The 22437-nt window shown below is 39.7% G+C and overlaps 1 protein-coding gene across 1 annotated transcript; it reads left to right on the top strand.

The window, feature by feature from the left end:
- Positions 1–935: 935 nt before the first annotated feature.
- LOC135698138 (uncharacterized) lies at positions 936–21313 on the top strand. The gene is made up of 3 exons (XM_065218026.1): positions 936–1348; positions 20613–20702; positions 20778–21313. The coding sequence occupies exons 1-3, from the start codon at positions 1143–1145 to the stop codon at positions 21160–21162; spliced, it is 681 nt and encodes a 226-aa protein (XP_065074098.1). The 5' UTR covers positions 936–1142; the 3' UTR covers positions 21163–21313.
- The last annotated feature ends 1124 nt before the right edge of the window (positions 21314–22437 follow it).

Below are 22437 nucleotides of genomic sequence, written 5' to 3'. Positions count from 1 at the left end.
CGTCATATTTCATATAAGTTTACATTATATATCATGTAAAGTTCTAGCACAATTCATGCAATGTAGCAAATATTGTATACAAACCCCATCTTTGTAAACAATATTGTTTACAAGTTGCTCGGTTGTGTGAAATTAAATTTAAGTTTACGTGAATGAATGTTTACATCACAATTAAAATTCAGAATTTTTATCTGTGTATTACGTGTATTAATTTATTTGTTCTTCAAAATCAACAGGTTCAATGCAATCATAATGATGGTTTTCTTTTTCAAACCAACACTGGAGCGACAGTGGGCGTGTTAATGTTGACAAATGTCAACAAGTACAATCATACACTGAGGCAAAATAACGTAAGAATTCCATAAGAACCACTTATGAATTGTAGCCACAAGAAATCGGTATGAATTTAAATGATATGCTTTATGAAAAATAATGTTGACAAACAATAATTAAACGGAGCCGACTGGAATCGAACCATGCACGTTGAGATTATGGTGCCCGTGTGTTGACCACTTGGGAAAATTAAATGGTAAAATGCGCATAAGAATAAGAGCTTCCTCATTCATGTTGGACGACAATCATTCATAAGCCACGCTTATGAAATTCATATGTGTCGAGCATAGTCGAGCCTTATGAAGTTCTTAAGTTTATTTACCTCAGTGTATGCCCAGGGAAGTCGTGCCATTTTTCAACCCGAAAAATTCCAAGACCAGACCGGGAATCGAACCCAGCCGTCTCCAGCATGAGCTGCGCCTTTACCGACTGAGTTAAGGGAGGCCCTATATCACATGTATAATGATCGCAACATGCGAATATGGCACGTACGCCTACCTACCTCTCGGAGCTCTAATATATTCGCGCAAATAGCACTGCTCGCTATCTGGCGCAGGGTGCTAAAGTTTTCTCCAAATATATAAAAAGCAATCCACAACGGACGGCCTCAGTTCATTCGAATCGGATGCTCGAGTTGTAACGGAAGCAACAGTGGTGTTTGCTGTTTGGCGATCGCAAACTCCTACCACCATCCAGGAACCAGAAGTGCGTTGCCCGTAGAGTGGACTGAAGCAAAACTCTCAATCTCGGAAGCAAGCTAATAGTTGCTTATACTTACTGTGTCAGTTGTGTGAATAAGGATAAAGGAGATGGCATCGTTTTCCTACGTAGTGCCCGTGGCGGTCCTGTGTGCCTTCTTTCTTCAGTTGCATGGGGTTCCACTGCCCGGTGTTGGTGACGAAGGTAACGGAATTCATCCTTTGAGCTCACTGTTCCATCCGGACGAAGGTGACTACTGGAGTGCAAACAACCAGTCGATGGAAAACAACAGCACTAACGGAACTCACAAGGATCTGTAAGTACCTCATTTTAGCTTTTACCGAAATAATGTTCTGAAATTGTGATTTAGATGCCACAAATTGATAGAGAAGGATCAGAGTTCACTGTAGACAGGCAAAGAATACCGAAATCTTAACTTTTGAATTAACGCTGGATTTTTGTATTTTTGAAATGCCCAAAACGATTAGAGCTTTTAACCTAAAGGCATATCCACTTTTGTATGTATCTATAGCAAGCTTAAACTTTTTTCTAACTGCGTGCAACGATATTAAAAATAAGAAATTACTAATCAGTAATTAGAAATTAGTAATCAATGGTATTATTCCCAATCATGCGTGCAATGAATCAATACAGAGAGTTGAACATAGTGGATGAAATTATTAGGCTGATTGAATCTCCTGATGACTTATTACTCAAGTAGAGTAAATTCAGGTCAAATACATAGTCAAAAAACAATTCATACTCGGCCTTCTCCGATTTATATGCAACTTTGTATAATAGTTGACTATTGTCTAACATTCAAATTTGGCCTGAAATTAGATCATTTTGACTATCGCTTCAGTTTTGAAGCCGTGCAGCACGATAACATATAGTCAAAAAAAAAATTATCCTATATCTACACTTAATGGAAACTCAACATTTGTGAAATCGTTTGAATTTAATTGAATGTCCAATGAATCGCTTTGAAAAGTCCAATGAAAGTTATGTGTCAATGATTTTCATATGACCATCATTTAAGACACATATTTCGGAGAACAGTAGCCGCTTGCAAACTAGATACGTTTTAACAGATTTTCCAATAGCGTAATTTTATATGAAAATCAATGGTTTTTACGCGTCATTTTCGTTCAGTGTAATGGAAAAAAATCCATGTGAATTCCATCCATCCCACCACAAAATCATAACTTCAGACAAATCTTCCCGACTCCTCTATTCGCTTGCGAACGGGAACAAATCATTGAACAAACGTTGCCAGCTGAATTGCCTGATGTTTTACATTAAATAACTTAAAATTATCAAATCAAAAGTGCCTGAATTAAAATTTTATTGTGAATGTATATTTCAAACTAAATGTTAAAATTTAATAAGAACATTTTTGTCACTGAATCGTAGCAGTAAAAAAGATGCAGAGAAGACGGCAACAGTGTTCGAAAGTTGTCATTCGCTTTCCCACCCACAGATGTAAACAAAATTGAATGCAGGTCTGGCAATAGGGATTTGCTGTCTCTGCTTTGCTTATGGTCTAGTTAGTGCACCCAACCGGGGGATGTAAGATTCGCTTACAATTATGTGGGATTCATCATCAGAGGATGTTAGTGGAGACCGCATGAACCGAGGATGCGATATACCTAGCTGCGGTCCAATGCAAGAAAATTGGAGACCGAAAAATGTAGAGTGTATTAGTGAGGTAAATTAGTTATGTCGAAAAAAATAGGAAACAGATCGCCGACTGGACTCGAACCACGAACGTTGCGATTATCAGACCTGTGAATTCTCCACTGCTCTCTCCATGCTTCTGAAAATGGATAGCCTAAAAGCAAACATGAAGCACTCATTTTCTCGCATACACGACTTCGTATGCTTTTTCTGCTGGAGAGATTCGAGGCAAGTGTGTGCGTCGTTCTACAAGCTTACTGGTATAGTCGAAAGCGTAGATAGAACACGAATTAAAAAAGACAAAAAAAAACCATTACATCGCCTGCATGGTCAATTTCTAACATTCGTTGCGATGTTCACGAACAAAGGATGATTGGAAACGGAACTAACATTCATTGTAATAGATTTTTGGTTTGCGTGTTAAAGAGTACGTATGACGCGTTTGACATACACGAAACGAAAATCAATTATTTTATTTATGTGTTTCACTTATACATTTTTGCCAAAACATCAGCCTTATACGACTCACGAAGAGCTACTGATTCCGATCAATAGCGGTACGGCTTCTTCCTCATTCTATGGATGTTCATGTGGGCTGCAGCTCGTTGCTTGCAGGCAGCCTTTCGTTGTGTACTGGAGAACAATGTTCAACGCCACACGCCGAAATCACTGCTGCAGCTGATGATGCCGACGACCGGACACCCGGTGATTGGAACGGAATCCGATCAGCGCTTGAGGCCAGCTTTGATAGCTAGCTGTTTGCAGGGAGCCTTTCGTTGTATACTGGAGAACACCACCACTCACCACGTGGTAATTGAATAAACACCGTTTGGTGAGACCGGATGGAATTCAACTTGGAAATCTGTGTTAGAGAAATCGCTTTTCGCAGGCAATCGGTGATAATTTGAATTATCATAGCAACAATTGCAAATTCGTGCAATACTCAATAGTGAAATTTTGAAATATGATTATGTCTTAAATTTGACCGATGCTTTGGAATATTTCTGGTCGATTGGTGATAAAATTATTGAAATTGGTCCAGGAGCAGCTGAGTTATTAACGTTCAAAATGTTTCATAATTTTGTTACATGTTCCATTTTCGGTTTTCACAAAGTGTACCTCCATAAAGTAATCACAGACGTAGACCTACGTCAAAAATATAATTCAACAACTCAATAGAACTATTTGTTTAAGAATTTCCAGGCATTTTTAAATTTCCCCATGTTTTTTCCAAGTAGTAGCCACTGATAATGTCTACGGGAAAGTTTTTTTTTAAATCTATTTTGGTCAATCTTTTTGCAAGACATTAAGGTGGTCCATGGAGTTGATGAGTTCCAAATATCAACTTTTTAGTTATTTGAAATAGACCAGTTAATTTTTTTAATGCTCTTATTTTCCAGGCTCATTTGCTGTAGCTTTGCGGAGCCGATATTCAAAAGTGATCATTTCATAGATCGCAAAATTACTTAAAACTAACGTTAGTAAAGCGGGGGCCGATTATTCGCGGCTATCTCGAGGTTATGGGTAAAAAATTGTAACAAATGGATGTCTGGGTAAGGATTGAGAACACAAGGTTTGGAGAGCAATGTGCTCTTTTTTTTAAGGGGAGGGGCACCCCTATTTGCTGTTTGTATGCAAACTGACCACTATTTAACGATTAGACGGCTAATTACCTGGACACATCTTTTCCCAGTCCGGTGTAATATGGTTTATAAAACCAACTACCTTTCCAGGATTCGCAGATCAAATTTCACTAGGTTGTAAGCTAATACATTCAAGAAATTTAGATCTACGCTTGTGTAATGCACCACAACTGCAGAGCAGATGTTCCGAGGTTTCACGTTCCAAATTATAGAAACGACAGATATCACTCTGAACCCGACCAATGTTCTTCATGTGATATATACTAGGACAGTGCCCAGTTACTAGGCCAGTGTATATACTAAGAGCTCTTTTATTGAGCTCTAAGAGCTTTTTGGTGTATATAATATTAGGAGTTATAAATCTTTTGGACTGGTTGCAGTTTGTGACAGTCATCCAATTGGCCTTCACCCTTTGCTCTTCCCAGCATTTGAGTTCCATTTTTTACCGTACAGTATGGTTCTGGTCGAAAAAACTGTGAATTGTAACCTAACTTTGTTAGGTCGTCTGCCCTTTCATTCCCTTCAATGCCACAGTGTCCTGGTACCCAATATAAGTTTACTGAGTTCCGTTGGCACAGTTGCCGAAGCGAGAGAATACATTCCCAGACGATCTTTGATGTACATTTGTAAGCACTCAGTGCTTTAAGCGCTGCTTGACTATCAGAAAAAATACAAACATTTGCACATCTGTATTTCCTCCTCAGACAAACATGTACACATTCAAGTATGGCTACAATTTCCGCTTGAAACACTGTTGGAAAATGTCCCATCGCAACTGAAATATTTGTCCCGGTGCCAAAGATTCCTGCACCTGTTCGTATTCCAATTTTTGAGCCATCTGTGAAAATATGATTGAGCCTTGACGAACGTTAGGTCACCCGCAAACCGACATGACCCTTAATTCTGACTTATGTCCGAAAATCGTTAACGGCCAATTTAAATGTGCAGTGATCCGAACTGTCAAAACCATAGGATTGATTGATCTAGATAAAAATAATTTGTCATGAATATATCATACACGAACCAATTCATAACTTTTGCATGCGGGTTCATGGCTTAGCTAAATATTTCCCGCGAACACGGAGCCAGATGATAGTTGTGTGCTTTGGTCAGATTTTTTTTGTTTTTGCTATAATAATTCATGTCGGTTTGTCGGTGGTTAGGCCACCAGTTTCCCAATCCGAACGTGCCGTTTCTGTGCTCTTGATCTCGAACTAAGCGACACTCTGATGAAAAAGATAAACATGGGGGTACACCGATGGGCAGTTAACAATTTGGGAGAACACAAGATGACACTAACTACTAAATCCTCAGATCTATCAGTTTTAAAAGCACATAAATTAAATTCAAATAGTCGAGATCTCGGCTAGCCAAGACATCTCTAACGGGTATCGCGGATTGTTTTCCTCGGGCCCTGAGGGATGTGGATAACTCAGATCTGGCAACACGGTGTAAGGTACATGACCAAACAACATGCTCGATATCGTGATAACCACTGCCCCACGCACATAAATCGCTGCCTGAGAGCCCAATACGATAGAAGTGCGAGTCTAACGAACAGTGATTGGACATAAGCCTTGACATAACGCCTATAAAATCGCGGCTCATGTCCAACCCTTTAAACCATGGTTTGTTCGACACCTGTGGGAGAATAGAATGTAACCATCTTCCCAAATCACCATCATTCCATTTTTGTTGTCAACTGATGAGGACTAGTTGACGAGCAATGGAGAAACATTTGTTAAAGGCGATTTGTCGCTCAAAAATATCCATAGCGCCCACCTTAGCCAAAGAGTCCGCTTTCTCATTACCCGGAATTGAGCAATGAGATGGGATCCAAGCTAAGGTGATAGTATAGGAGCAGTTGGATAAAGCACTCCGTTTAGATCGTATTTTAGGCAGGAAATACGAGGAGTGCTTCATCGGCCTCATTGAACGAATAGCCTCCGATGAGCTAAGACTATCCATAAAAATTAAATAATGGTCAGAAGGTAGTGAGGCAATCCGCTCTACTGCGTAAAATATGGCTGCGAGTTCCACAACGCATACGGAGCATGTTTTTTGCAGTTTATAGGAGACGCTATGAAATTGATTAAATAGGGTAGAGCGCTACTTCGTCGTAATCGCTAATTTCCGTTCTATCGATCAGAAACGATCAATAATATCAATGATTTCACCGTTCACAAATCAATAATAGGTTTGTTCCGATGCGTTAGTTCATTAGCTACTACATAAATCCTGTTAGAGCGCATTGTATGAATATTTACGCTCATTGTTCTCAAAACAAAAGAAGCGCTCCTAGCGAATCCCCTTTTTGTACCACCATGCGTAGGACGAAGAAAATCTAATGGCGTTTCATTGCGTTTGGTCGGAATTGAAACTCGTAGGACGAATTTAGAATCAAGAAGCAGTATTAGATTTTAGACAATATCTCAACAATTTGTGACTCTTTATCAAATCCAACGGTACGTATGAAAAGGTGAATAAATTTGCAAGTCATTTTTGACAGAAATATTCTATTTTTTGTTTAATCGTTCAAGCGCGAGAGGTAAAGCGCGGGTTGTGCTTAGTAGGACGGAAATTAGATCAAAAACCCTACACAAAATCCAGTGGAAGCATTAATGGTTGACCCATATGTGGAAAAACTTTATTACTTGCATGATTGCAAAAATTAAGGGAACAACCACAGACAAACAGACATAACACTCGTAAGTTGTTCATCGAACAAGCATTTAACGGTAAACTAAAAAGTATCGTAGTTGGTATTAAGGCCCACGCACATTAGATCCGGATCGGACGCGTTGCGGCAAAGTGACAGCTAAATCTACACAGCTAAAAAAAGTAGTGTAAATTTCCGTTACTATGATGCACATAAATGGAGCGTCATATATCATACAAGTTTAGATTATAGATCGTGTAAATTTATGAGACATGTCATGCAATATTTCATATATTGTACGCAACTGTCCACTTTTGTTTGCAACATTTCTTGCAAGCTGCTAGTTTACGTGAAAAGAAAGTGTACATGTATGAATGTTTGCATGCATGGATGTTTACATCTTCAGTAAAATTCAGAATTTTTTGGTGTGTATTGTCTAGCTGTCAAATTTACATCAACGCATCGCAAACGGATCTAATAGTCAATTCCCTTACGTTTGACGTTTACACACTACCGCCATCTGTTCTGTGTACTACCCACCATAGTGTACAGATGGCGGTAATGTTTTAGAAATATTCAATGTGTTATGTCTGTTTGTCTGTGGAACAACCATCAACCGATGGTGATCTGGTATTCCATAGATTGACCAGTTTAATGTTCGGCAATGTTTTTTTTTATCTATTTCGTTTATTTGGAAGGCTCAATCGTGTTAGCTTTACGGAGCCGATAATTCACTGTTCATTGTTTGTAACAGGTCTGGTAATCAACTTCATCACTGACTTTGGTAAAATATTTTACTGAAGTTTCGGTAAACAAAGTGTTCCATTACTGAGTTCGGTAACGGTCTCGGTAAACGTCAAATCCATCATATTGTGATTTGCGATCGACTTTGAAAACGTTCGTGTTTGTGAAAAATAAAAAGGTAACATTATGAAGGCTGTTATGCAACACTTAGATGCAGGGTGCCTTCCATTCATTTTGACTAAAAAAATGTTATATGAAATTATGGAATAATATTTCATTTATTTATTTCCATTTCGTCAAGCCAGTGTAGACTACATACAATGATTATTACAATGTTTACTTACATACTATGCATTAATTCTATTCTGTTTTAGCTTAGTTTTTATTTGCTGCTTGGGCATAGTGATGTCAATACTCCCGCAATGCAAATTATATAGGCGCATCATTCGATTGATTGGGCTATTTTTTGCATAGTTTGTTCTGTACGGTGTTTCTGAAAATAAATTCCGTGTTCTAAGATATCGACAAGGTGTGTAAAAATTTAATTGTGCGAGAATTTCTGCCGAATCTATGCGCATTGAAATAATGTCGTTGATGAAGAAAATCATTGCAAATTGGCGGCGCTCCTTAAGTGTTTGTATATTGATGAGCATGCAGCACGCTTCATAAGATGGTAATGGAAATGCAGTCCAATTCAATTTACGTAAAGCATATAAAAGGAATTGTTTTTGGACTCTATGCGTTCTTCGTGTATGGAAATGTATGGATTCCATACTAGGTGGCAGTATTCCAGAATTGGCCTTACATATGTGGTATATAAAAGCTTAATAGTGTATGGGTCTTCGAAATTATGACTGAACCTTTTGATGAAGCCTAGCATTCTGTTTGCTTTACTAATGATAGTATTATAATGTTCTATAAAAGTTAGTTTGGAGTCTAGGATTACACCTAGATCTCTTACAATTTTTCTTTTTTCTACTATTTGGTTGCCTAATGATATTTCAATATGCGGTGTTTCAATTTTTCTGCTAATAAGATATTATGATGATATTTTGTATATGTAAGTATATAGAAAAGATTGTAAAGTTTGTGTTTCAAACATCAAACCTGCAAATTTAGCTTTGACAGAGTCACAATGAGCGTTTTTCTGATCGCCTCTTCGCGAAGAGTGAAAAGCGAAGAGTGGGTGAGATAAATTACAAAATCGCTTATTGCGACTCTCATGTAGCAAAATTGGCAGGTATTATGTGTCAAACACAAACTTAACAATCTTTTCTTGTTATTTACATAATCAAAATATTTTCAAAATATCTTATTATTCCATAATATCTTAAAACATTTTTTTAGTCAAAATGAATGGAAGGCACCCTGCTTAGATGAGCGATATTTTTCGTTGGTGACGATCTGAAAACAGCATTTGGAATCTTCATCCAATGCTTCCCTGTATTCAGTGTAGTGCTGAATCCTTCCGACTAAAACTTGTTTTTGTTCATTGGTGGAGAAATTTGCAACACTAACACAATGATCATGGGTTGCAGTGACCGCCACCTTGAAACAATATTAAAGTAAATTACAGTTGAGTCGGTTACCTTTTTAATTTTTTTTTAAATAACTCGTCATCAATATTGCCTTTTCAATAATATTGTCAGTATTTCAATTTATTGTCAATGTATTGACCCCGTGTAGCAAGCGCTTTAGCGTGTTGTCATTAATGTTGTCAATATTTATGTATTGATAATATTGTAAGGAAAATTAACAATACGATGTTTGTCAATATATTGCCATGTGCAGTGGGCGCTTAATGTATGTCGAGAAGTTTTTATTCGACTTGCATGAGTTGTAACAGAGCTTATTCAATATTTTTTTTATTATTCAGTGTTTTTAGACATCATCATTGGTTCCTTTAACAGCGATGCTTGTATACATTGCTTGATTCTCATCATGTAAAGTAACGTTTAATTAGACATTATTATGCATTCATTAAACGATTAAACAAACTGCGGGAAAATTAACATGAAAATAAAGAACGGTAGTCAGGCTGACATTTGGTTGGTGGTGGGTTTCCTTTAGTGATGATCGTTTTCATTACGAAAGCACGCACCACACAGATAATAGCAAATGTATTACATACAAACAAAACACATATTCGTCGTGGCATGTGGATTCGGAACCGTGTACCTTCCGATGAACAGCCGCTTGCCTTGCCATCTGCGCTATCCTACAATACATCATATGGGCAGCTCAATTATCAATAAAAGCTTAGATAGTGATGAAACGTCGCTAGAACTATTCCACAGCCGCAGACAGTAGGTATATGAGCAAGTCAAACGCGCACTTTTTTGCCTGTAGATTTGAAGAAATAAAGGAAATGCTCCAGTATTGGCCGTGTTCCTCTACTGGCCACCTTTTGACGACATTTCACGTTGTTTACAATTTTGAGACGTTCAGTTACTTTCAGTTTGTTGGTACAAATCATATTCTTCGGTGTACATAAACATGTCGACCACAAAATGCACGAATATTGTAATTTAATCGGTTTTCTGAGGTGTGGAATAGGAACCTATGGCCAATACTGATGCACTTCCCCTATAATACTTCAAAGTAAAGAAGTGTGTGTTTGACTAGTACTGTCGCATTAATGGTCCTCCGTTCATTGTCAACTTCTATTCAATTTTCATACTGCCGTACTCTAGCTACTACTCTACCTCTACCTACTCTCTTCAGACTATCCTGTAGCTAATAAATTATCAGACTAAAGCTTCATGTTTTAGATAGCATTTCCAATCAACTCTGCATAAAAACTTGCTTGAAACTGAATATCTACAGGGCTGGTAGTGCTGATGCGATATAATAGTAGTGACTTTAGTGACTAAAATTACGGAAATAGTGACCAAATAGTGACTTGTAAATACTAAATAAGTAACCATTTATATGGTAACTAAGAAATTCAAATACGGTTTGATATTGAAATAAACTTTTCATGTCATGGAAATTAAAATCAAATTTCATAAATTCCTCTAATTTAATCGAATCTCACAACGGAATCTCCTGTGAAGAGCATTTGAAGTGATTTGAATAATTTACTTTTGCTTACGTTATACTTGATGACTAGCAAATACTAATTCCCATTTTTTATGATCTTGAATTTCATTCTGAGTTCGGAATCTTTAAATATTTGATATATCTAGGTAGATAACTTTGATAATTCGCAAAGAACTTTTCACAGAATTTCTTCAGAATGATCTCAAGAACTTTTTTAGAAGAATTCCCTTAGAAGCAAATAAACTTTTACATAAATAATATTGCATTCTTGAAATTCTTTGCAGAACAATAGACAAAATTCTTGGAAATAGATTATTTTCGTAGTTGGAAATGCTTAACATCAAATAGGGGAAATGTTGGCTTCGGCAATACCTTAACCTATTATCATCAGGGGGTAAACAACGTCCTTGAGAGCTCAATTTTGGCATGTGGATACATTGTGTTTCAGAGCATCTATTGCCCAAATTTGAGTACTCTAGGACATTGTTTACCCCCTGACGATAATAGGTTAAGGTATTGCCGAAGTCAAAATTTCCCCTATCAGAATTAAAGTGGACATTTTATACGATAGATGAGGAGATAAAAGTAAGAGTTGATAGTTCCGTTATAGTGTGGCAGTGTGAAATGTGTATATAGAAAGTAGAAAGCGAACATAGAACAATTTTGAGGAATCGGGTAGAGCATCTCCTTTACCAAGCTCATCCGTTAATGAGGGATGGTAAGGGGTGTTTCTCCCTGCCACCACTGGTAAAAGGGATGTTCGCCGATTTGCTCATGTACCTCCGATGTGCGGAAACAGTTATATCGATTGTTTCACACTCAAGTCGCCATCTGACGTAAACAACCGATTCGTACCTTTCTCAATATTGTCCTTTGCTCGCTTTTTACTTTGCATATACAATTTTCACACTGCCGTACAATAACGGAACTGTCAACTCTATAATTGAATCTCCTCATCTACCGTATAAAATCTCCACTTTAAGTCTGATATTTGACGTTAAGCATTTTCGACTATGTAAATCGTTAAATTCACGCATGAAGTGATAAGACATGATTAGTTGAACTAGATTATTTTGGATTTTTTATTGATTCTTCTACGAACTCCCTGAAGGCTCCTTCCATAAATCCATCCTTAGAATTTCCATGCAATTAACTTCAGAAATTTCATAAATTTCTGCTTAGAATAATCTTGGACTTCTCCCTTGAATTCAATTGGAAATTCAATTCGTATTCTCCTTAGAAGGTCCATAGTATTTCCACAGAATTCTCAAAACAAAGATGCATCACAAACTTTGAAACCCTTCTCAGAATTCCTTTGAGATTGAACCCTCAAAATACGATTCCATTGGAATTCTTCTCGGAATTTATTTCGAACTCTTTAGAATTCTCTTGGAAGTATCGTCAGAAATCACCCCAGAATTCTTCTAGAACTATCCGCAGAGACCATCTTTGGAGTTCACGGGATTTTCATGGAATTTTCATCAGAGCCCCCTTAAGCGAAATTTCAGTACTAATTTTTAATTCTTATTAGAATCGGACCTAGAATCCTCATCCAATCATCATAGAATTCTTCTCGTTAAAATGCACTCTCAATTATATTAGAATTCTTTCCAAAATTGTTTCGGAGCTGAATTTTGCGTCTCTTATAATTTAAACAATAATCAAAATCGACGCTCGTATGTGTTAAGCCAAGTTTAACTATATAGTTAACCTGGCTTAAGATTTAAGCGGAGAAGAAGAAATCGTTCCTCAGAGCACTTAATTTTACATGAGACTTTCGTAGTCTGTACTTTGGTATTCTTCTCTGATATATCTTGGTGTCATCTCTAGAATCCTTTAAAATTCTCTTAAAATTTACTTTGGATTTTTTAATGTTCTTAAACATCATTGAAAGACTTTTGAAAATCTATCACAGACAAATGCCTTTGGAAAGTTTTCAAGGTTAACAATTTATTTTCTGAGAAAGGAGGTATATTTTACCCTTTTTAATCGAAATTGAAGGCATTTCCCAATAGTTTTCCTGGTGTTTTGAAGTTTTGCGGTTCACTAGTCACCCTGGTTAAATTTTTTTTAACAGATATGTACATTTTGTTAAAAATACTTTAGGCTTTCTTAGTTCCAAGTACTCAATTTAAACATTTGGTTGATATTTTTAAATTTCACTCTTTTTTAGTAGCGAAAAAGTGACTTTAGTGACTATTTTTAGGGAAATAGTGACTTAAGCGACTTTTTGGTGTAAAAAGTGACTTTTTAGTGACTGGCTTCAAAATAGTGACCAAGTCACTAAAAAGTGACCTGCTACCAGCCCTGTATCTATTAGCAATCCCGATCGCAACTCTAGCTCCTTCAAGGTCCTGTGGGAACGATTAATTCATTGAACATTGTTTTACATGAGTCCAATGTAACGTCTTCACCTTTGATTTCCAAGAAAAGGATGCTGGGGTAATTTTTAAACTAGATCAATTAATTTGTTGTCGTGAGTCGATGATTACGATTTAAATTGATTTGACGTATAACACAAAATAAAAAAAAGGGTTGAGCTTGGGATTGGACCCGTGCGCTTCTACTTAGAAAGCGGAAACGGTAACCACTATTTCACTGATTTCGTCTTGTTGTTGGGCTAAACCAGTGTTGTGGAATAATGAATCTAATACGTCGTTTATAAAGCATGCGATTACAACATGGACGCATAGTGGTATAAGAGCTATTATGCTGACTGTATTCATCATTATTCAGCAATATTGTAACGCAATGCAATGCAATATAATAATGGAGCTAAGAAACAATTATTAGACGTCTAATAAAGCATGTTATTAAATCAATTGAAAACTTAGAAAACTTATAGTTATTAGATCAAACTTCTGGTTTTGAATCGGGAAGACAGTCATATAGCTTTTAATAAATCAATTAATCAGATCAAAGCAAACAGCGGAACAAAGGTGCATCGATCTAAACGAGCTTTTTTCAGCACATAATTCGACAACCCGTTTTATTCAGCATTGTACCTAGCGCGATGTACTCTTCCTTGTTTTGTATTTGATTTTTTTTTTTTTTTTTTTTTAAATGCGTTTATTTTTCCAGGCTCATTTGCCGTAGCTTTGCGGAGCCGATATTCATTGTTTGGATGACAAAATTTCTTAAAACTAACGTTAGTAAAGCGGGGGCCGATTACTCGCGGCTATCTCGAGGTTAGGGGTAACAAATTGTAACAAATGGATGGCAGGGTAGGGATTGAGAACACAAGGTTTGGAGAGCAATGTGCTTTTTATCTCGAACTAAGCGACCAACTGACGAAAAAGACAAACATGGGGGTACACCGATGGGCAGCTAACAACTTGGGGGAACACAAGATGACACTAAATACTAAATCCTCAGATTGATCCGTTTTAAAAACACATAAATTAAATTAAAATATTCGAGATCTCGGCTCGCCAAGATGTCTCTAACGGGCCGCATAGGTTGTTTTCCTCGGGCCCTGAGGGATGCGGATAACTCGGATCTAGCAACACAATGTAGGGTGCATGACCAAAGCACGTGGTCGATATCGTGATAGCCACTACCACAAGCGCACAAATTGCTGCCTGCGAGCCCGATTCGGAAGAAATGCGAGTCTAACGAGTAGTGATTGGACATGAGCCTTGATATGACACGTATAAAGTCACGGCTCATGTCCAATCCTTTGAACCATGGCTTGTTCGACACCTGTGGGAGAATAGAATGTAACCATCTTCCCAGATCACTCTCATTCCATTTTTGTTGCCAGTTGGTGAGGACGTGCTGACGGGTAATTGAGAAAAATTCCGCAAAGGCGATTTGTCGATCAAAAATATCGCCTTCCATAGCGCCCACCTTAGCTAGCGAGTCCGCTTTCTCATTACCCGGAATTGAGCAATGAGATGGGACCCAAGCTAAGGTGATAGTATAGGAGCAGTTAGATAAAGTACTCAATTTTGCTCGGATTTCGGTCAGGAAATACGAGGAGTGCTTCATCGGCCTCATTGATCGAATAGCCTCCAACGAGCTAAGGCTATCAGTAAAAATAAAATAGTGATCAGATGGTAGTGAGGCAATTTGCTCTACTGCGTAAAATATGGCTGCTAGTTCCGCAACGTATACGGAACAGGGTTTTTGCAGTTGATATGAGGCGCTATGAAATTCGTTGAATACTCCAAATCCAGTGGAAGCGTTTATAGTTGACCCATCTGTGAAAAAACTCTTATTGTTACTAACATGGTGGTACTTGTTTGCAAAAATTAAGGGAACAACCATCGATCGATGGTGATCTGGTATTCCACGGATTTCTTGCAACATGGTCAGATCAAAATTTACAGAGGAACTATAAAAGTCTTGGAGGCAAACACGAGAGGAATTGAATGAAGAAGGGCCAATCTCCAGCGTCATGTACTCGTAATAGAGACTCATGAATCTTGTTTGAGGATTTCTGTCGAGCAGCTTCTCAAAGTTTTCTATTACTAATGGGTTCATTACTTCACAACGGATAAGAAACCGGAAGGACAGTTCCGCGAAACGATCTGTCAGTGGGAGAACACCCGCGAGTACTTCGAGGCTCATCGTATGCGTCGAGTGCATACAGCCAAGCGCGATTCGGAGGCAACGGTATTGAACCCGTTGCAGCTTCAGGATATGTGTTTTCGCCGCGGATTGAAAGCAGAAGCTTCCGTACTCTAGAACCGACAAGATGGTTGTTCGGTACAACCTGATCAGATCTTCCGGGTGTGCTCCCCACCAAGTTCCAGTGATTGTACGAAGAAAATTGATTCTTTGTTGGCATTTTTGTTTCACATACGCAATATGTTTTCCCCATGTGCTTTTGGAATCGAACCAGACACCTAAATACTTGAAAGATATACTTTGAGTGATTGTTCTACCCTTTAGTTGAAGCTGTAACTGTGCAGGATGATGCTTCCTAGAAAAAACAACCAACTCAGTTTTCTCCGGAGAGAATTCGATACCCAGCTTCATAGCCCAAGTAGACAAATTGTCTAAGGTATCTTGCAATGGTCCTTGCAGGTCCGGTGCACTTGGCCCTATAACGGATACAACGCCGTCATCTGCAAGCTGCCTTAGCGAGCAATTTTCATCAAGACAACCATCAATGTCTTTTACATAAAAATTATAAAGAAGGGGGCTTAAACATGAACCCTGGGGGAGACCCATGTAACTAATTCGTGAAGTTGTCGAGTTTCCATGAGAAAAGCTCATATATTTCTCAGACAACAAATTGCTCAAATAGTTGTTCATAATTGGTGAAAGCCCACTATCGTGGAGTTTATCCGAAAGGACATCGATACAAACAGAATCAAAAGCCCCCTTAATGTCCAAGAAAACTGAACCCATTTGCTGTTTTTGCGCATAGGCCAGTTGAATTTCAGTTGAAAGCAACGCAAGACAGTCGCTCGTTCCTTTGCCTCTCCGAAATCCAAATTGCGTATCTGAAAGTAAACCATTCGACTCGACCCATTTGTCTAGACGAAAAAGAATCATTTTCTCCAACAATTTCCGTATACAGGACAGCATCGCGATGGGACAGTACGAGTTATAATCCGACGCGGGTTTACCGGGTTTTCGAATGGCGATAACTCTTACTTGCCTCCAATCATCCGGAACAATGTTGTGCTCCAGAAATTGATTGAATAAGTTCAACAAGCGTCTCTTCGCGACGTCTGGGAGATTTTTGAGCAAGTTAAACTTGATTCTATCCATTCCTGGAGCTGAGTTGTTACATGAGAGGAGAGCAAGTGAGAATTCCACCATCGAAAACGGGGAATCTATTTCGTTATTACCCGACGGACGATCACGAACGTTGGTTTGAACCGACACCGAATCCGGGCAAACTTTCCGCGCGAAGCTGAATATCCAACTGTCCGAGTACTCCTTGTCTTCGTTAATCGGTGATGACGCGTTTCGCATTCTCCTGCCGACATTCCAGAGTGTTCTCATGGAAGTCTCTCGCGACAAACCATCGACGAACCGACGCCAGTAACCGCGTTTTTTTGCTTTAATTAAGTCCTTAAAAGTTTTCTCGAGGTCGGTGTACCGCTCGAAATCCCCGACCTTGCCGTGTTTGCGGAACCGTTTAAACGCGGCGGACTTCTCGCTGTTCGCGTCGGTGCAATCCTTATCCCACCACGGGGTGGGAGGTCGCTTGCGGACGGAAATACCCGGAACACGTTTCGTCTGTGCTCGCAGCGCAGAATCGATGATAAGACGCGCGAGAAAGGAGTACTCGTCCAGCGGAGGAAGTACGTCAACCGATTGGCTGGCATCAAGAACCGCGGTCGCGAATTTTCGCCAGTCAATGTTTTTTGTAAGATCGTACGCGATGTCGACCGAACGAGTAGAAGATGAACCATTGGTAATAGAAATTTTGATTGGCAAATGGTCACTACCGTAGGGATCTTGAATTACTTTCCACGAGCAATCCAACGATAGTGAACTCGAACAAAGTGATCTGCTTATTTTTGCTGGAGGTTTGGCTACTCGTGTTGCTTCCCCGGTGTTCAGAATTGTCATTTTGAAGAAGTCGCACATGTCGTATATCAAGGTTGAGCGGTTGTCGTCGTACAGTTCCCCCCAGCCTGTACCGTGAGAGTTAAAATCTCCCAAGATCAACCGTGGCTCCGGCATAGCCGTGCAGATATCCGAGAAACTTTGACGAGAAATCGCAGTTCGCGGTGGAAGATATACTGAGGCAATACTGAGGCATTTACCTCGAATATTAACCTGACATGCAACAACTTCAATGCCTGTCACCGAAGGCAGATCGATTCTGTAGAAGGAATGGAGCTTGTTGATCCCCAGAAGCACCCCTCCATACGAATCTGCGCGGTCAAGGCGAATAATGTTGAAATCGTGGAAAGCAAGATCGTTGTCTGAAGAGAGCCATGTTTCACAAAGGGCAAATGCATCAGAAAGTGAGTTGTTAACTAAAAATTTAAATGTGTCAAGTTTTGGTATAAGACTTCTACAGTTCCACTGAAGAACAGAGATCATATCCCCGACCTCATTCGGAGAATTATCCATCGAAAGATATGATCGATGCAAGGAAGGACCACCTAGAAGCTAGTTGCTTCAAAAGAGTTTTCACCATTGGCAGCACTAAATTAATAATGCTCCTCGTTGAGTCAGAGACATTGAATATACTGAAGAAGCTATCCACAATACCAGAAAACGTGAACATGGGGGCATGTTCTTGCTGATTATTCAGCTTCTTTTCTGGCCGAAAAACTGGGACATCTGGGGTTTTAGATGATCCTGGAAGTGACGGAAAGTTCTTGTCATAATTACAAGGTTTAAAACCCGGTGGAATGGGTTTCGGTGTATTTCCGTTACCTCTTGAATTTTCCAAGGTGGAAGGGTGGTCCGTACGAGTGGCCTTACGAGGCTTTTCGGTGGTGTGTTGTTTTGCTCGTTTTCTCGTATTGCCTTTAAAGACAAACGGACTACCCTCACCGCCCTCTGAGTCAGAGTCTAGATCATCAACTGGCAAAATGGAGAACGTGTTACTGTTTTTTGGTGTGGTCTGAGAAGATGAAGCGGTATTCTTCAAGAGTTCTGCTAGTGTTCTCTTGGAGCGAGCTTGCAGAGACCGCTTAAGTTTTTCTCCCTGCTGTTTATACCTCGGGCAGTTAGTCAGGGTATGCAGGCTCTCCTTGCAGTACACACATTTTGGTGGAGCACCGCAAGGGCCCTCTTGATGTTGCTCGCCACACTGATCGCAGCGTGGTTTGTTCGAGCAGTAGTCCGATGTATGACCAAGTTGTTTACATTTCGAGCAGTTCATTACCCGAGGTACAAACAGGCGTACAGGCAGCCGAACCTTGCCAATAGCGACGTAGTGAGGTAACGCTGAACCCGAAAACGTCACACGAAACGAGTTTGACAAGGAATAAGTTTTTTTGGAGCCTACTACGGATACTGACTGCATTTGAAGGCAGTCCAATATCTTCACCTTCGGCAGAGCACGGTTTTTAAAGATTCCGAAGGAATCGGGACCCAAGAAATCATCACTAGTCAAACTCGCTTCGGTGACCACTCCTTCAATTTCTACCTCACTACTGGGTATGTAGACTCGGTATTCCAATGAAAAAAGCTCGCACGCAACAATTTGGTTAGCCTGCTTCCGGTCATCAACGGTAACGCGCAGTTTTATTGGTGTTACCTTGAAAATATCGGTAACGGCCGAAAAATGTGTTGTTAGATCCTTAGAGATCCTCGGAATGTTCAAAGGTTTTTGTTTGGGCCGGAAAAAAACAACCCATGGGCCTTTCGAGGCTTCTGGGTAAGCCTTTAGGCGGGGGAGCGCAGAGGTTTTTGGGGGCAATGGTGTGGGGGGTGCAGGTGGACGAGGAGGAGATGGTGGGGGAGAGGGTTGTGGGCGATACCTTTTCTTGGGATATGCTCCAGTATTTTTGCTGGAGAGCGAGTCAACTGGAACGTCAAGGGTTTCCATTTCCACAACTTCCTCGAGACTTTCGTGTGAGGTGGAATTAAGAGTTTCGTCGTCTGAGATGGAAAGCGACCATCCCCCGCCTTTATCATTTTCATCCATTGCGGTTAAATATCGCCGCAATGGTGTTTTTTGTAAAAAAATTTACAAATAATTGCAGTAATTTCAAATAATATCAAAAAAAAAAATATGTATATATATAGTTTCACTCTACTAACGAGTAATACATGCAAAGAAAAAAAAAATCAAAAAAAAAAAATAAAATAAAAAAAAATAATGATTATATACTATTAACAGAGTTTTGGATCACCCTAAGTAATACAAAAATAATAATAAAAAAAAAAAATCAAGAAAAAAAAATCAAGCGAAAAAAAAAAAATTGGATTTTTGGATCACCCTAATTAAACACCAATCTAATATTGGACCAGGGAAACAAGGAAGATGCTATACTGGCGAGAACAATACAAACGACACGGTTTATACCTAACGCACTGAGGCGGCAGCAGACTGGAGAGATATAATTGTTTGATCCAACGGCTGCAGAGTCAATAACCTCGATGCTGGTGTGCCTCGGTCGACTCGGTAGGCAATATGACGCTCTTTCGTTGTTGCTATCGATGGGGTGATGTACCGATAGTGGTGATGATTTTGCTGATGATGTTGCGATGATGCTGGGTTAAAGCTGGACCGTAATGAAAGCACTCGGCATATCATTAACGGCTTCCTCACTCGCGCACTAGTCGTCTAAACACTATGCCAATTAACTTTGGCGAGAAAAAACCCTCGCGTGGGGAAAAACTCAAAACTAAATGATAGTGTCGTACAACGAGACCGATGCGACTTGATCGGCTCAGCGTGCGAGACGGAATGGTTTTGTATTTGATGTAAACAGCGTTTTCGCGGGAGCCTTGGCGACCTTCTGAATACAAAAGAAAATCAACGAAGAGAATCGATCAATGTTACTTAGGAAGGACCTAATGCAATGTTCAGCTTGATATATTACAATCAAATGGATCGCTTCCATTGGAATTGTGCCCCCCTTTCCCTTTGTATGATGCCTGCAACCACCTATGGCGATGAGTACAAAAAGTGAACTTTTCCCATCGTAATTCCCATATGGGTAAACTTTAAAGGGCCAGTGCAGTGCGAGTTCGCATCCAAATGAGCCTAACTTTTAGGAGAATGAGCAGAACCTGATGTTGAATCGATATTTTGAACCACCTCAGTATATAGCGTGAACTGAATTGCAATTTTGGAACATTACCTAATACCTTTGTCAATTCACACTTCGCTAAATGCGATTTATTTAAGCGAACAAAGTTTAATCAAATCCAATCATCAACAGATATGTCATCAAGGCCGTAGTCTACGAAATTGGAATTTTGGTCGATTCACCCGACAACGATACCGATGAAGTCGGAGAGAATCCCATCACGTGAGTGTGCCACCTATCAGTCATTCGTTAACTCTTCGCTAATTGAATGTTTTTTTCTTGTTCACCGTGTTTCAGCCAGCAACAAGTGGATTTAACTTTCTTCGCTAACGATTCCAACGATACCCACATCAATCTGGGTGACATCCCGCTCCCGGTAGCAACCAGCGTCAACGGCCAGGTGCTGAGCGGCATTGCCCCGGTTCACATCGGAGCCATTTCGGATCTGAGCGATATTGTATCAACGCTCCCCATCTCGGGAACCATCGTTAACATCACCCAGACGAACGGTTCGTTCGTCGAGCTCACCCAGCAAAACATCAACGAACTCAGCGGGTCGTCTGGTGGTCCCATCAGCGTTGCCGATCTGGCCAAGCTACCCATCGGATCGCCCAGCAACCCACTGATACCGAATTCGCTGGATAACGTTGTCACGAATCTGGCTGCGGCCGGAACGGAATAGTGGATGGGTGCATACAAACGCGGGACGAGCAAAAGACCGAAATGACAAAAGTCGCACGTTGTGACGTCTGTTTGTACAGTTGATTATGATAAGCATGTGATATAATGTGGGTATCGTTTAAAATATATGTGAGCATTGATGTGTTTTGTTACGGGGTTGTACGAATGTAGCTAATTTCTTGATGACGACCATAAGGTTTGCACTCGGTTTAATTGTGTTAATCAATTTGTTTAGTAAGAAAACCTTGTTTTTCAGTTTCTAAATAGATTTATTTACCTACATCGTTGTTTTTCGGCTCCATGTTTTCCCAATGCCAGTCAACTTACCAGACACAGCAGCACGCTTGGGTAAAGAACCGACGCTGCACCAAATAGTTTTTATAGTGACTCACTTAAATGTGGAATTTTTTCATGAATCCGATGTTGATAAATCTAGACGAACATTTAAAAGGTCATTTCTGATTTGCACGATTTTCTTCCGTTAATAACTGAGCTGCTGTTGTTGTGTTTGATGTTTTGATGTCATGAAACTGTTAAAAGGAAAAATCATGACATTAGTTTCCTCCATACAACATCTCTCTGTGTGTGTATTCCCTTTAACCCCCACTGGTCGGCAGTGTTATTATGGAAGTACTCTCTCTACAATGTTGCATTTATGGCCATTGTAGACAGCTTTAGTCCGGGAGTTAGAAAGTGATAGCTCTAAGGCAGATCCAGCAACCCATTTCAGAATGTCTGGAGAGTCACGCCCATTCCGAGGCTACTTTCACTTACAATAAGCCCCGCATGTATGCATGACCGTTATCAAATGGATATTGGTCTTACACACACGTTTTCAGGTTCGAATATATTCTTTTCAAACCTGGCACGTATTTAGTTTGTTTTTTAAATTGTAAAATGTATTTGGACTGGTCTCAACATGTTAATTTGATCCTCCAATCCATGGGTTCCGTAATTTTGATTTCCTCTAAGCTTTGCATCTCATTTCGTGATGCACCTTTGTCGTAATACTTCGCGTGTAGTGCTTTCCCCAGGAACAGTTCGCGGCCACCCGTCCAGTCTTGGGCGTATCCAGCGAGGCATCTTTCATATTGCTTGCATTCTCCGACACCGGTGAGAGACCAGCAGCCGAGCACTTTTGCAAGCGGAAAACTTGCTGATTCACGGCAACGTCGGCTACCGAATCACCACCAAAACTAGCGACGGACACATTATCAACACGTTCCCAGGCTAATTCACCAACCGGACCGATCTCTCAATGGAACTACACGCTGAA

The sequence above is a fragment of the Ochlerotatus camptorhynchus genome, unplaced genomic scaffold (assembly GCF_037179485.1).
Source record: "Ochlerotatus camptorhynchus isolate MF236.1 unplaced genomic scaffold, CSIRO-AGI_Acam_v1.1 ptg000082l, whole genome shotgun sequence".
NCBI classification, from domain to species: domain Eukaryota; kingdom Metazoa; phylum Arthropoda; class Insecta; order Diptera; family Culicidae; genus Ochlerotatus; species Ochlerotatus camptorhynchus.
Note: the sequence above shows the minus strand (reverse complement) of the source record. Positions and strands in the feature narration are given on the sequence as shown.

What these genes read in the sequence shown, in the direction of transcription:
- LOC135698138 (XM_065218026.1), top strand. Translation starts at nt 1,143, where the DNA reads ATGGCATCGTTTTCCTACGTAGTGCCCGTGGCGGTCCTGTGTGCCTTC. An exon ending in AACGGAACTCACAAGGATCT is followed by an intron (nt 1,349 to 20,612) that starts GTAAGTACCTCA and finishes AATCATCAACAG; the next exon opens with ATATGTCATCAAGGCCGTAG. An exon ending in GTCGGAGAGAATCCCATCAC is followed by an intron (nt 20,703 to 20,777) that starts GTGAGTGTGCCA and finishes ACCGTGTTTCAG; the next exon opens with CCAGCAACAAGTGGATTTAA.